This window comes from Dermacentor variabilis, chromosome 10, assembly GCF_050947875.1.
Source record: "Dermacentor variabilis isolate Ectoservices chromosome 10, ASM5094787v1, whole genome shotgun sequence".
NCBI lineage: Eukaryota > Metazoa > Arthropoda > Arachnida > Ixodida > Ixodidae > Dermacentor > Dermacentor variabilis.
This window is the reverse complement of record NC_134577.1, coordinates 104,792,960-104,807,251: the sequence shown is the minus strand read 5'-3', so window position 1 is coordinate 104,807,251 and position 14,292 is coordinate 104,792,960. Positions and strand designations below refer to the sequence as shown.

At 48.9% G+C, this 14,292-nt stretch overlaps 1 protein-coding gene across 1 annotated transcript in view; it reads right to left on the bottom strand.

Moving 5' to 3' along the window:
- The window catches only part of LOC142559678 (lactosylceramide 4-alpha-galactosyltransferase-like), a 41,702-nt gene extending 32,179 nt beyond the window's left edge, over positions 1-9,523 (bottom strand). The window contains exon 1 of the mRNA XM_075671242.1: positions 9,374-9,523. Within this exon, the coding sequence (XP_075527357.1) occupies positions 9,374-9,518 (145 nt within the window). The 5' untranslated portion in view covers positions 9,519-9,523. The remainder of the gene's footprint in view (positions 1-9,373) is intronic.
- Between the last annotated feature and the right edge of the window lie 4,769 nt (positions 9,524-14,292).

Below are 14,292 nucleotides of genomic sequence, written 5' to 3'. Positions count from 1 at the left end.
GGCGTTACCTGTGGGATTTCGAATTCCTCTAGGCTATTCTCTCTTCCACTATCGTCGTGGGTGCCACTGGTACTGTATAAATCTCTATAGAACTCCTCAGCCACTTGAACTATCTCATCCATATTAGTAACGATATTGCCGGCTTTTTCTCTTAACGCACACATCTGATTCTTGCCTATTCCTAGTTTCTTCTTCACTGTTTTTAGGCTTCCTCCGTTCCTGAGAGCCTGTTCAATTCTATCCATATTATAGTTCCTGATGTCCGCTGTCTTACGCTTGTTGATTAACTTCGAAAGTTCTGCCAGTTCTATTCTAGCTGTAGGGTTAGAGGCTTTCATACATTGGCGTTTCTTGATCAGATCTTTCGTCTCCTGCGATAGCTTACTGGTTTCCTGTCTAACGGAGTTACCACCGACTTCTATTGCGCACTCCTTAATGGTTCCCATGAGATAGTCGTTCATTGCTTCAACACTAAGGTCCTCTTCCTGAGTTAAAGCCGAATACCTGTTCTGTAGCTTGATCCGGAATTCCTCTAGTTTCCCTCTTACCTAGAGATCATACTGCTGAGCAAATAGCGCAAATTCACCGCTGGCGAACTGTGGGCCAGTATCGGTGCAAACTTCGATCGCTATACCATAAATGTAAACTATGGCTCCCAATTTTTGTGTGACAGAGCTGGCTCTGGTATTAGGCAATAGTTCCACGTCAGGGAAGTTCGACATTGAGTCATAGGCACACAGGTAATGTTGGTCGCCGTACTGAAAGAAATCAACACCAACACTGTACTAGGATTGTGTGGGTGTTGGGCGCAAGCTGCGTGGTTCTGATTGCTGCTTATACGCATAAATCTGGCGTTCTGGACACTTGTGGATTAGCATTTCAATGCCAGCATTTACGTTTGTCCAGTTTACTGTCTTGCTCGGGCTTTGCATTTTCCAATGCCGAGATGCCCGGCATGAATGCGCTGTAATATGTCCAAGCGCATGCAACTTGGCACTACCACCTCCGTTCCTTTCGAAAGGATTCCTTTTACTACGGAGAGCTAAGAAGCAACAGCCTTTATCGGACCTTCCACAGCACACCCCTGTGCAAGCTTTTGTAGTACATGGTTGAGATATATGTCGCGCTTGGTCTCACTTGCAAGCCTTGAAGCAGTTCTTTCACTTACGAGTGCCGATACTACGGTGACTCCGTGAACTTCGACGTCACTTGTGGGTGAGGCTCTGTCATCTTGAGTAGCAGGTGCCCGGAAAAGCGTGTCTGCCACGACGATCTGCTTTCCGAGAGCAAAAGATTAGGTGTAATTAGTTTTCAACAACCGCAAAAAGAAACGTACTTTTGGCGGCATATCAGCAATGGCTTTTTTTTGTATGTCAATTAATGGGCGATCGCCGCTCTCAAAAATTAACGGGTGACCGTATACAATGTGATAAAACATTTCACGCCAGAGATTCCTTCTCCATTTGCGAATAGTATTGCTCCGATTCACTCAGAGCTCTTGAAGCTTAAGCCACAGGCCTCCAGCTACTTCCGTGACGTTACATCATCGCCGAGCCGACACCGTACTACGAAGCGTCTGATGTTATTTTGTTTCTCTGCCGGACTCGAAAATTGCAAGAAGTGGCTAGTTACTAAGCCTTTTGCATATAGCCTCCCACTCGCTCTGATGATTAGGCGTCCAGTCAAACACATCGTTTTTTAGCAAAGAACGCAAAATGGAAGTGTCTTAGGCGAGCGACGGCACGTATTTGCCAAACTAGTTCACAACACCTAAGAATCTCTGTAGCGCTAGCTTGTGTGGTGCCGGCATTTTCAGCAGAGCTTCGACCAAAGCAGGGACAGGACGTATGCCCCTTCTGTTGACAATGGCACAAAGAAATAAAACTTGCTCAACGCCGAACAGGAATTTTTGCGCATGAAATGTCAGCCGCGCCTTTCGCTTATGCTCGCAGTGCGTTTCTGAGCCTGTCATCGTGTTCTCTGGTAGCGCCCCAAATGAGCACATCATCCACAAAAACACGCACACCCGGCAGGCCGTCGAATATCTCATTGAGCGCCTTCTGAAAAGCTTCGCTTGCCGATGAAATGCCAAAAGGCAGTCGAAAAAACCGATAAAGGCCAAAGGGAGTTGCAAACGTGCATATTTTGGAAGACTGCTCATCCAGATGGATCTGATGAAATCGGGCGTTAGCGTTAAGGCGAAAAAACATCTTCGCGCCTGCGAGCTCCGCTTCTATTTCTTCTCGGCGGGGCTTCTGATAATGCTCCCTCTTAAGGCATTCATTAATTTTTCTCGGGTTCATGCATATCCGCAACTTGTCTGTTTTAAGCACGATGATCAGTGGGCTTACCCAATCTGTCGGGCTGCTCACTTTTTCAATGATGCCCTTCCCTTCCATTCGGTGTAGTTCCACGAAGCGCCAAAGGTTCTCGTCTGGCTGGCTGGATGACGGGCACAGCATCCTCACGAAGGGTGATCCGGTATTCTCGCTGTACACGGCCTCGCTCCCTTAAAGAGCTGCGGAAATCCTTCGACGGTCGCTGAGCTGCAGCTCGGTGTTACAGCATCGACTTTGCGCTTGACAAGCCCCAAGTTGTCGGAGGCTTTTAGACCCAGGAGGGCGCTGTGGTCTTAACAACAAAAAAGCCAGTGTATATCTTACGGTCACCAATCGTAACGTGCGTCGAAAATGTACCGAGCTGTTTCATGACGATGCCGCTATACGACTGTAGAACTGCGTGACTTGTCTTCAGCGAACCGGCTTTCAATTTTCGAAAAAGCGACAAAGGTATAAGGTTTGCTTGAGACCGTGTCGATCTTGAAGTTGATATCCTTGCCTTTAATATTTGCCGTCGTGATCCAGTCCCGGTCACTGCTAAAATTTCTGATGGCGACGTCCAACACATTGAAATCGTCGTTTTGGTCCTGCGTCTTCATCTTGTGCTGTACCCTACGGTCGGCTTCTCTTGATTAGCATCATGAGGCAAAATGGTTAAGCCCTTTGCCCAAGTAGTATGTTTTCCTGTAGGCGGGACAGCGTTGTGCTGCATATGTTCGGCTTTAGCGGGAACATTTAAAGACCTACCGTGGTCCATGCGCAGCGCTTCGGCTCGACGATGCTGCAAGTACGTGAAGTTCCCCGTCTGTCTTCCGCCACAGCGCATTCTCGCGTGGTGACGTTTCCTCAGCCTTGCATAGAGCAACAGCTTTATCCAGGGTAAGCAACTTGTCCATTAGCATCTTCTCTCGGAGGTTCCGCCAGTTGGTGCAAAATACAATTTGGTCCCGCACCATCTCATCCATCATCATTCTGAAGTTGCAGAACTGTGCTTGTCTGTTTAGCGCGCGAAGGAACTGTTGGAAACATTCAGCTTCGTTCTGGAGTCGAGAGCGGAAGACCTAACGCTTGTGAATTATGTTTCATTGCTCGTCGTAGTACTTCTCAAATTTATCTATGATAGTCGCATGGTTTTCCTTGTCCTCGCTTTCGCTGAACGTGAAGTTGTTGTAAACTTCGAGGGCCTCCTCACGAGACACGCTGAAGAAAAGTGGTGTCTTCGCTGCCTCTGACCTCGGTTCTTCAGAGCATCCCGTGGCTGCCAGAAAGAAATCAAACTTTTGCCTGAGCAGCTTCGACGTCTTTCCTCCGTTGGTCGCGAGGCCCAGAGGTTCCGGTGGCTTGACGTACTCCATGTCCTTAGTCTTCTGTTGCAGGCATACAGGGCTTCAGTATACCACTTCTTACACCATGTATCGACCTGGTCCCGGTCGATGAAAGCAACAGCACGCGCGTCAAGACAACAGTGAACTCTTACGTTTATTGCGCTGGGCGTTTTGTACCAAAGCGAGGGAAAGGGGGTAATGGAAATAGAGGGCAAGGAAAGGTACGTGTAGTTCCAGCACGCAAAGATAGCTTGTGCTCGTTGAACTGATACGATGCAATCATTCAGGCGCTTTGAGCGACAGCGTTAGAGCCCCAACCAGACGTACGCGTTGGATCGCGTCCGCATGCGCCGCGCTCACTTGACGTCGTGTCGCGATCGGCGGAGGAAGAGAGCGCGCAACCGAATGATGCAGGAGTTGCCGCATGCTCGTCGACGCGCGTTTCGTCGCGGCGATTAGCCCAGCCTACGCTTAACGGTCACGTTAAGCAATGTGCTAAAGATGGCAATAGCACGCAATAAGTTCTAACCTAAAATTTGTTTTTATATTTTAAAAAATGATGCTGCAGGACTCCTAGTGATTCAGTCTGCTGTCAGTATTGTTAACTCGGTGAAACATGCAGCAGCGTCGGCATAGCATCACTCGCATGGTCTGTGCCTTACGCGTTTGCACGCTGTGTGAGGTCCCGAAGTTCGGCGATGTAAATTTCGTTAATAATGCAACCGTTGCGGCTGAAGACCAGCGGCTGCCATCAAAAAATACCAAAACCCGCGTGGAACTCCGATCACAACGCACGCAGCTTGCCGCGGTTGTCTTCCCTCTGTACGGAGCCGTGGGCGAGGAGGACAACGAGGAACCGGAGCAGCCGGCGGAGAAAAACGCCCTTCGTCCCTCGCCTCACCCCACTGCTTCGCGCGCCACTGGAGCGGGCATGCATCCGGGCAGCGTTCCTCGCACGCGCACGCGAGATTGAACCGAGTTCGCAGGCTCACCCTCACAGGCTTTCGTTCATGCGGAACCTCACGACGACGGCGACGGTAGAAATGGGCCTGGAGTGTCCATTTAATGGTTATCGCAAGAAAAAAATTCGAACAACGCATACTCAGCCACGCAGGCCCTCAATGTGGCGCAAGGAAATTACTGAACTAATTGAATTCTTCAAGGTAAAATACGTAGAAAAATCGTAAAGTACGACTTACACACAACCTGCAGACATGATAGCGTCGGAGTGTAGTGTGAATATATGAAAACATAATTTCGTTACGCGGAAACTCCAACAAAACCCCTTTTTAACATGATAGCGTTTTCCAGGTGCCGTTTGAGGTATTTCTTAGTCGGAGCAGCGCGGCCCTCTCGGTTGCTTGCACACACACACAAAAAAAAAAATTGGCTGACGGCTTAGCTTGGTTAAGCCTGGAAGATTGCGAAAGCAATACCCTTGGCTGCGCCTTGGTTCGGCTGATGATGTGGAGATGGTTGCCCTTTGTTAAACTTATGGCTATACGTCATCCGACATAGCGCATGGCAGCGCCGACCACTGCGAGGACTGGAGCTGTAGCCCCATTTATCCTCCTGGCGTGACGTCACACCAGCGAGCGCCCTCTCTCGGTGCCGCAGCCACGGCGCGCAAGGCTTCGCCTCCACCATCGATGCCGCGAGCTGGGGCCCCGTCTCTCGGTCTGGCGTGACGTCACATGGTCACGTGATGTGCAGCTGTGTAAGGAGGCGCCGCGACCACCGATGGGCCGAAAGTGCGAGCAGTACTGCTTTCGCAATAAAAAAAAGAAGAAAGAACCCGAAAGCTCTCCTTCGTGCATAGCGTTCGCCGCCAGCGTTTCCCGGTGAACATTACGTTTACATAAGCTGCAGTTGCCGGGAAGCGTGTGATGCACTCAGGGATCTTTGAATGCTTTCGCGTTCAACTCCTAAAGGGGAAGCTTAAGTGCCCCCAAATTGCTCTTCTATCTGGGCAGTGCACTCGGTCTATCTGGCATCATCCGCTGCCTGAATAGCTGCGTTCAGCCGGTTTTTCTTTTCGCTAGCTACGCAGCGTTCACATGGACCAGCGCACAGTATGGCGTGGTGCAGTGTGGTGTGGTGGGCCGTTGCGAACATACAATAGACCCATTTTAATAAAGTGGCTAGTATCATCTCCAACCAATGTGCTTTGCCCGTTGCCATTTCGCGCTTACGTCTACTCTCGATTACGGGAGGACCCATAGTTTTCTTTCTCGCACAATTTTCCCGCCAACACGCTCGCCTGCGTTCCAACGCTTGATTTTCTGAAGCTTCTCGATGTTGCAGGCGCAGTTATCGGCTTGCTTGCGTTTTCCGCGTGTCCCATTCCCGTGTACGCTCTTACCTGCATTCTAAGTGTGGCTCGGCCAGGCCAAATCAAAAGGCGCCAAGTGTCTCAGCGCAGTCGCTTACTCGCGAGAAATACTTATGGATTTGTCGATGTATGCGTCTGTCGCGTAATTGGTTTAATATTGGGCTTCGATATTGCCACGTAGTAGTGACGGTAAAGGAGGCAGCAAAACTGTGATTGACTAAAGTAGCGTTTTATTGAGCAAACTTGTGCCTTCAAAAGCAGGCTACACTAAAAGAACAATAGTGGCGATCACAGTCGGGGACCGTCGAAAATATAATAATATTTGGGGTTTTACGTTCCAAAACCACTTTCTGATTATGAGGCACGCCGTAGTGGAGGACTCCGGAAATTTTGACCACCTGGGGTTCTTTAACGTGCACCTAAATCTAAGCACACGGGTGTTTTCGCATTTCGCCTTCATCGAAATGCGGCCGCCGTGGCCGGGATTCGATCCCGCGACCTCGTGCTCAGCAGCCCAACACCATAGCCACTAAGCAACCACGGCGGGTCCGATGAAAATTAGAATACGCTTCGCCCATCTGGCCTCCGAAACAGGTATACCTTACTAATAATTCACTTGGATCCGTTCAAAACAGGGCAACTAGATTCATTCATTGCTCGTATTCTTTTGATATCAGCATATCATCTCAGAAATCGCAGTCAAACCAACGCTTTTCTCTTCGCACCTCGCACAACCACCTTTTCTTCTTTATTCTTTCTCCAGACTGCTAGCGAATGGAACGGCCTTCCCCAAAAACTTGCTGCCATCACATGCCCATCCATGTTGCTTAACCAAATTACGCATGCGCTTGCACTACGATAATCACTTTTGTTTGTACAACTCGTTCAAAAATTTTCTGTATTCTGTTGTTAATCTATGTGTCTCGCCCCTTGTGCAGTACCCTCACACGAGGGTCTTTAAGGAGATAAAGTGAAAGCGAAAGTGAAAGGTGGCATGTTGAGCGCCCGCGGATGAGCTGTCGAAGACGACGACGAACGTGCGAGCAGCGGCCCGGGCTGGTCTCAGTGACCGCGATAACTTGCATCATCTCCGGCCACGCCGCCGGATTTCCCGCTTCATGAGCCATATAAAAATAATCATCATCAGCCTGATTACGCCCACTGCAGGGCAAAGGCTTATCTCATACTTTTTCAACTGCCCCAGTCATGTACTAATTGTGGCCGTGTTGTCCCTGCAAACTTCTTAATCTCATCCACCCACTTAACTTACTGCCGCCCCTTGCCAAGCTTCCCTTGCCTTGGAATCCAGTCCGTTATCCTTAATGACCATCGGTTATCTTCCCTCCTCATTACATGTCCTGCCCATGCCCCCCCATTTCTTTTTCTTGATTTCAACTAGGATGTCATTAACTCGCGTTTGTTCCCTCACACAATCTGCTCTTTTCTTATCCCTTAACGTTACACCTATATAATAACGCCATATAATATTTCGCAATAAAAACTGGCGGCCTCAACCGTAGGACGAAGCTTTGGACGGGACGGCAAGGTTTACCGTTGCGCTTGGACTCCACGGACGCTGATGCGTCACAGCAACCAAGTCAACCCCTGGTCAACAGAAGGTACGTCGGCCTGACAGCTACGGTGTCTCACAGCGCTGGCGTTACCTATTTACCTATAAAAAGAACTCGACCTCACAAGCTGGTTGCAGCACTGTGTAAGCTACACGAATTTTTAGCCAATAGGGTGGCCGAATGCACCTCCATGTGTGCTCATCCGCACCGCGTCGTCTGCTCAGCACCTGCTTTCCAACCTACTACGTGCTCCGTGGTTGGTGGAATGACGCAGGAAACGTTTTAACGCCGTAACCATAGGCCGCGTCTACGTGCATGCGACCGCAGGGCTTCGCTTTACCTGTACGCTTTACCTGCAGTTACCTTATTCCAGACTACTTAGCAAGTAGTACGGGCGAATGCCCTTACAAATGTTCAGCTGCGCCACAGCGTCTGCTCTGCGTCTACTTGGCGTTTGCTCGCTGCCATCATCACGTGTCATGCTAGACAGGAGTAGAAAATGAGTGACGAAGTGAACAATTAGAGCTTTTATAGCGTCTCGAATTGTCAACGCATTACCAATGCTAATGCTGTGACTCCATCTGCAAACTAGAAAACACAGCAGTTTTACTGATCACCGTGCCGGTAGTCCTAGCGGCGTGAAAACAAACAGCCGATCTCAATAATTACGACAAAACATAGCGAATGATTTCACCTCAGCTTCAGAACAGACTTAGCGACGACGTATTTTGTCGCTTGTTTCTTACATTCTGAAAGCAGTTGCACCCTTTGCGGTTGTATATCTGCCACACAACATTAATCGTCATTGGTCTTTCCCGCATTTCCTTTCTTTAATGCTGCGAGCCCGCATGTTCCAAGTCACGAACGGCATGCGCGTTGTCAGCATGAGAGAGCCTTCTCGACGGGAAATTAACGAGTGGAGCGTTTTCAAGAAAGGAAATGCGCGTAAGACAAATGAAGATTATTGTTGTGTGGCAAATATACACTCCAAAGGGTATAAACTTTCTTTAGAGTGTAGTAGCAGGGCGGTAAGCCAGGAACAAGTGCGAATTCGGATCGAAGCGGGTGGGCAACGCTCCATGGGCGCAGCCATGTTGGCATGGATAGGGCGGCTTTTACGGAGCGCGACAGTAACTGCCACAGTAATTATCGGCATACGACGCACATCCGTGAAGGCCCTAACCTGCCACGCATCTCGGTACTGTATCATATAGCGAGCAAAAACAAAGCTCTTTAGTGTAGCCAATAATAAGCCATTTACACCCGGAACTATATACCGCAGCGCAAGGATGTTGCTGTGTACACTTCGTACCTTCGGGAGTGCTGCAATCAGCTCGTGAGATGGAGTATAGGGACCTTACACTAGTGTGATGAACACCACATGTCTTTGCTGGCCTCGAAACTCAATGGCACGCGAGATGAGACTGAACGGGAAATACCGGCATTAGTGAGCACCTTGTGAAACATAGTAAAAGCTTAAGACGTTCACTGCTCAGACGAGATCATACGCACATCAGCTCAGCAGGGACGCCAGTGGGTTTGCATTGTTTGTTCTAATCGTGCAGAGCGTCGGCGGTGCGATCACTTCGCTCCAACGCTCTTGCACCTAAACGCTCGCCACGTCTCTGGAATCTATAACGCTCCATGTGCTAGCCGTGCATGTGACGTAAGCATGACAGCACGGCAACGTCGGCGGTAGCGCCGACGGCGCGAATGCGTCTAGAGCGTCCGTGCTACTGGTATTGCAATAAATGTCTACAACCATAATCCTCCTTAAATATAGGAAAAATGTATTTTGGGACTCACGATGAAAAGCAGGCAGGGATCCAACGTGGTAGTGGCCCCATACAAAAGCCCCTGTAGTGACCATGGAGAACAGCGCAAGGAATAAGAACAGACGGTGTTTGCAGCTGGCCTGGTAATCCTTGGACCGCGTGGTCGTCCCCAGCATTGAACACATCTGCAGGCAAAAAGCTTTTCAGGTTCTCTGTCAGCCTGACACGTTATAATTTGACGATGATGATGATCAGCCTCTATCATGGCTTCTATTCCCATTCAAGGGGATAGGCCATGAATCGTGTGGAAGTGGGCAGCTAAATAAAATCCTTATTCGAAATTGAGAAACTCAAAGTAACAGAAAAAAAACCAAAGAAGATTTCGGAATAACTAAACAAGGGGTGTTATAACGCAAAACCATTCCAAATGTTTTTATAATAAGGTGTTTATTTGATGGGAATAGGAACAGCGCAGCGATGGCAGTCTAGGCAGAACACAGACTCAGAGCGCGAGCGGCATTCACGAGCAAAAGCGCTGGAGAGGACGACCCACTATACCCTTCCAGTCCTCCTCTACAATTGCCCCCGGGAACGAAAAAGGAGCCACCCGGCGACCTAACAGCTTGTCACTACGAGTGGTTAATAGTAGGTCTTGAGGCGGTGGACGTTGACAATGTCTCGTCCACGACGGCGCATGTCCGAATACAGTTCAACGGGCTTGATAAGGCTGTTGACCAGAGATGTGCGTTCGACGACGCGATAGGGGTCTTCATGGTTGGTCAGCAGCTTCGACGAGAGCCCAGGTACAGTGGACAGGACCGAGCGCCAAACAAGCGCTGCTGGGAGGAACGTGGGCGCAGAAGTGGTGTCACCGCGAACGCTCTTCTGGCGCTCTTGGTCATTTGAAGTAAAGGCCCGCGCGAGATCGCGACACTCTTCGGAATGCCTAGCACTGGCAGAAATAGGCGCACACTCAGATGCATCATGCTTTCACAGAAGCATGGTGTCGATTGTGTGTGTCGGGTGCCGGCCGTACAATAAAAAAAGGGGAGAAAAGCCCGTGGTGCTCCGACTGGCGGTATTTTATGCGTACGTTGCGAAGGGTAGAATGGCAGCCTAATTTCTGTGGTCGGAGGCGACGTGTATTGTGAGCATTTCGCCAAGCGTAGGTTTAAAGCATTCTATGAGGCCATTGCTCTCCGGATGGTAACAAGTTGTGCGGTGCACAGCGTGACACTCTTTGAGGATGGCTTCGATGACTTTCGACAAGAACACACGACTGCGATGGCTGAGACACTCCTGTTGTGGACCATGACGCAGCATGAATCGGCGGAGCAGAAAGGAGGCAACATCGTGCGCTTTAGCCACTGGGAGGGCGGCAGTTTTGGCGTATTGCGTGAGGTGGCCAACAGCCGCGATGGCGCAGCGGTTACCAGCCGATGTCAGAGGAAGTCGCCCATACAAATCGATGCCGACGGGCCCGAACGGCCGGGTAGGGCAAGGTCACGGTCGCAGATCGGCTGGCGAGATGCACGGTGAAGATTTGCTGGGCCGATAATCGGGGCAAGAGCGAACAATCCTCTGAATGGAGCTGTACATCCTTCACCAGTAGTACGGCTGTCAAATGGCCTGGTAAGTTTTTAATAGTCCCGAGTGTGGACCCTGTGAAGCAGCGGTGGCGTAGAGGTAGAGCATCCGCCTCGCGTGCAAGAGGACCTTGGTTCGAATCCCAGTGCCGCGCTATCTTCCACCGGATTAAAGAAATTCCGCGCGTTGATAAAATTGCATAAACAGGCCTGGAGTGCGGCGTGATCCCGGTGACCAGAACCGGTAACGCACTCTCTCACCAGAGCAGGATTGGCCACCCTGGCGCAGTACTTGGCCACAAACTCCTATATGAATACAACAATCAAACCTCGGCCCTCAGTCCCAAGCAGCTGCGAAGCAACTGACCACGGCAGCGGTTGGACCTGCGACGCAGCAGAGGATGCTAAGAATCCCTAGGTCAGGACAAGCCACCATTTGAACCTGGCAACGTTTAACGCTGGAACGATATCTAGGGACGCGAGTCTAGCAGTGCTATTGGAAGAACTGGAGGACAGTAAATGGGATATAATAGGTCTAAGCGAAGTTAGTAGGACAAAAGAAGCATATACAATGCTAAAAAGTGGGCACGTCCTGTGCTACCGAGGCTGAGCGCAGAGACGCGAACTAGGAATCCGGTTTGTGATTATCAGGTTATAGCTGGTAACTTACAGGAATTCTATATCATTAACGAGAGGGTGACACGTCTTGTTGTGAAACTTAAAGACAGGCACAAATTGAAGGTTGTACAGGTCTACGCCTCTACATCCAGTCATGATGACCAGGAAGTCGAAAGCTTTTATGAAGACGTGGAATCGGCGATGGGTAAAGTCAAAACAAAATACACTATACTGATGGGCGACTTTAATGTCAGGGTAGGCAAGAAGCAGGCTCAAGACAAGTCAGTGGGGGAATGTGGCATTGGCTCTAGGAATAGCAGGGGATAGTTATTAGTAGAGTTTGCAGAAGAGAATAATATGCGGAGAAGGAATACCTTCTTCCTCACGCGGGATAGCTGAAGGTGGACGTGGAGGAGCCCGAATGGCGAGCCTAGAAATGACATATACTTTATACTCTGCGCTAACCGTGGCGTCATACAAGATATGGACGTGCTCGGCAAGGTGCGCTGCAGTGACCATAGAATGGTAAGAACTCGAATTAGCCTAGACTTGAAGAGGGAACGGAAGAAACTGGTACATAAGAATTCGATAAATGAGTTAGCAGTAAGAGGGAAATAGAGCAATTCCGGATCAAGCTGCAGAACAGGTATTCGGCTTTAACTGAGGAAGAGGGCCTTAGTGTTGAAGCAATGAACGACAATGTCATGGGCATCATTAATAGTGCGCCATAGAAGTCGGTGGTAACTCTATTGGACAGGATACCAGAAAGCTATAGCAGGAGACGAAAAATCTGATCAACAAACGCCTATGTATGAAAGCCTCTAACCCTACAGCTAGAATAGAACTGGCAGAACTTTCCAAGTTGATCAACAAGCGTAAGACAGCTGACATAAGGAAGTATAATTTGGATAAAATTGAACACGCTCTCAGGAACGGAGGCAGCCTAAACGCAGTGAAGAAGAAACTAGGAATAGGCAAGAATCAGATGTATGCGTTAAGAGACAAAGCCGGCACTATCATTACTAGTATGGATGAGATAGTTCAAGTGGCTGAGTTCTATAGAGAATATAGAGATAATGCAAGAGAGAATAGTCTAGAGGAATTTGAAGTTCCACATGTAACACCGGAAGAAGTAAAGCAAGCCTTGGGAGCTACGCAAAGGGGAAAGGGAGCTGGGGAGAATCAGGTAGCAGCAGATTTGTTGAAGGATGGTGGGCAGATTGTTCTAGAAAACCTGGCCACCTTGTCTACGCAATGCCTCATGACCTCGAGCGCACGGCAATCTTGGAAGAACGCTAACGTAATCCTAATCCACAAAAACGATGACGCCAAAGATTTGAAAAATTATAGACCGATCAACTTAGTGTCCGCTGCCATCAATACATTTAATAAGGTAATCGCAAATAGAATCAGGAACACCTTAGACTTCTGTCATCCAAAGTACCAGGCAGGATTCCGTAAAGGCTACTCAACAATAGACCATATTCACATTATCAAGCAGGTGATACAGAAATGTGCGGAATATAACGAACCCTTGTATATTAGCTTTCATAGATTACGAGAAAGCGTTTGATTCGGTCGAAACCCCAGCATTCATGGAGGCATTACGGAATCAGGGTGTATACGAGCCGTATGTAAAAATACTGAACGATATCTATAGCGGCTCCACAGCCATCGTAGTCCTCCATAGAGAAATCAACAAAATCCCTATAAAGAAAGGCGTCAAACAGGGAGATACGATCTCTCCAATGCTTTACACACCGTGTTTACAGAAGGAATTAAGAGACCTGGATTGGGAAGAATTGGGGATAAGAGGTAATGGAGAATGCCTTAGTAACTTGCGATTCGCTGATGATATTGCCTTGCTTAGTAAGTCAGGGGACCAATTGCAATGCATGCTCACTGACCTGGATATGCAAAGCAGAAGGGTAGGTCTAAAAATTAATGTGCAGAAAACTAAATTAATTTTTAACAGTCTCGGATGAGAACAGCAGTTTACGATAGGTAGCGAGGCACTGGAAGTGGTAAGGGAATACATCTACTTAGGGGAGGTAGTGACCGCCGATCCGGATCATGAGACTGAAATAATCAGAAGAATAAGAATGGGCTGGGGTGCGTTTGGCAGGCATTCTCAGATCATGAACAGCAGGTTGCCATTATCCCTCAAGAGAAAAGTGTATAACAGCTGTGTCTTACCAGTACTCACGTACAGGGCACAAACCTGGAGGCTTACGACAAGGGTTCTACTTAAATTGAGGAAGACGCAACGAGCTATGGAAAGAATAATGATGGGTGTAAGGTTATAACGGATAAGGAAAAAGCAGATTGGGTGAAGGAACGAACGCGAGTTAATGATATCGTAGTAGAAATCAAGAAAAAGAAACAGGCATGGACAGGACGTGTAATCAGGAGGGAAGATAACCGATAGTCATCAAGGGTTACGTACTGGATCCAAGGGAAGGGAAGCGTAGCAGTAGGCGGCAGAAAGTTACGTGGGTGGATGAGATTAAGAAGTTTGCAGGGACACCATGGTCACAAAAGATGACCGGGGTAGTTAAAGAAGTATGGGAGAGGCCTTTGTCCTGCAGTGGGCGTAAGGAAGCTGATGATGATGGACACTGCTGATCCGAGTGGAATGACGCGCATATTTGAGAACGCAGACTGCGGGGTACTACTAGCAACCACTGGTTGCCGTCGCTAATGTAATTGTATCGGTGGAGTAGGTCTTTGTGAATGGCAGTGGTGA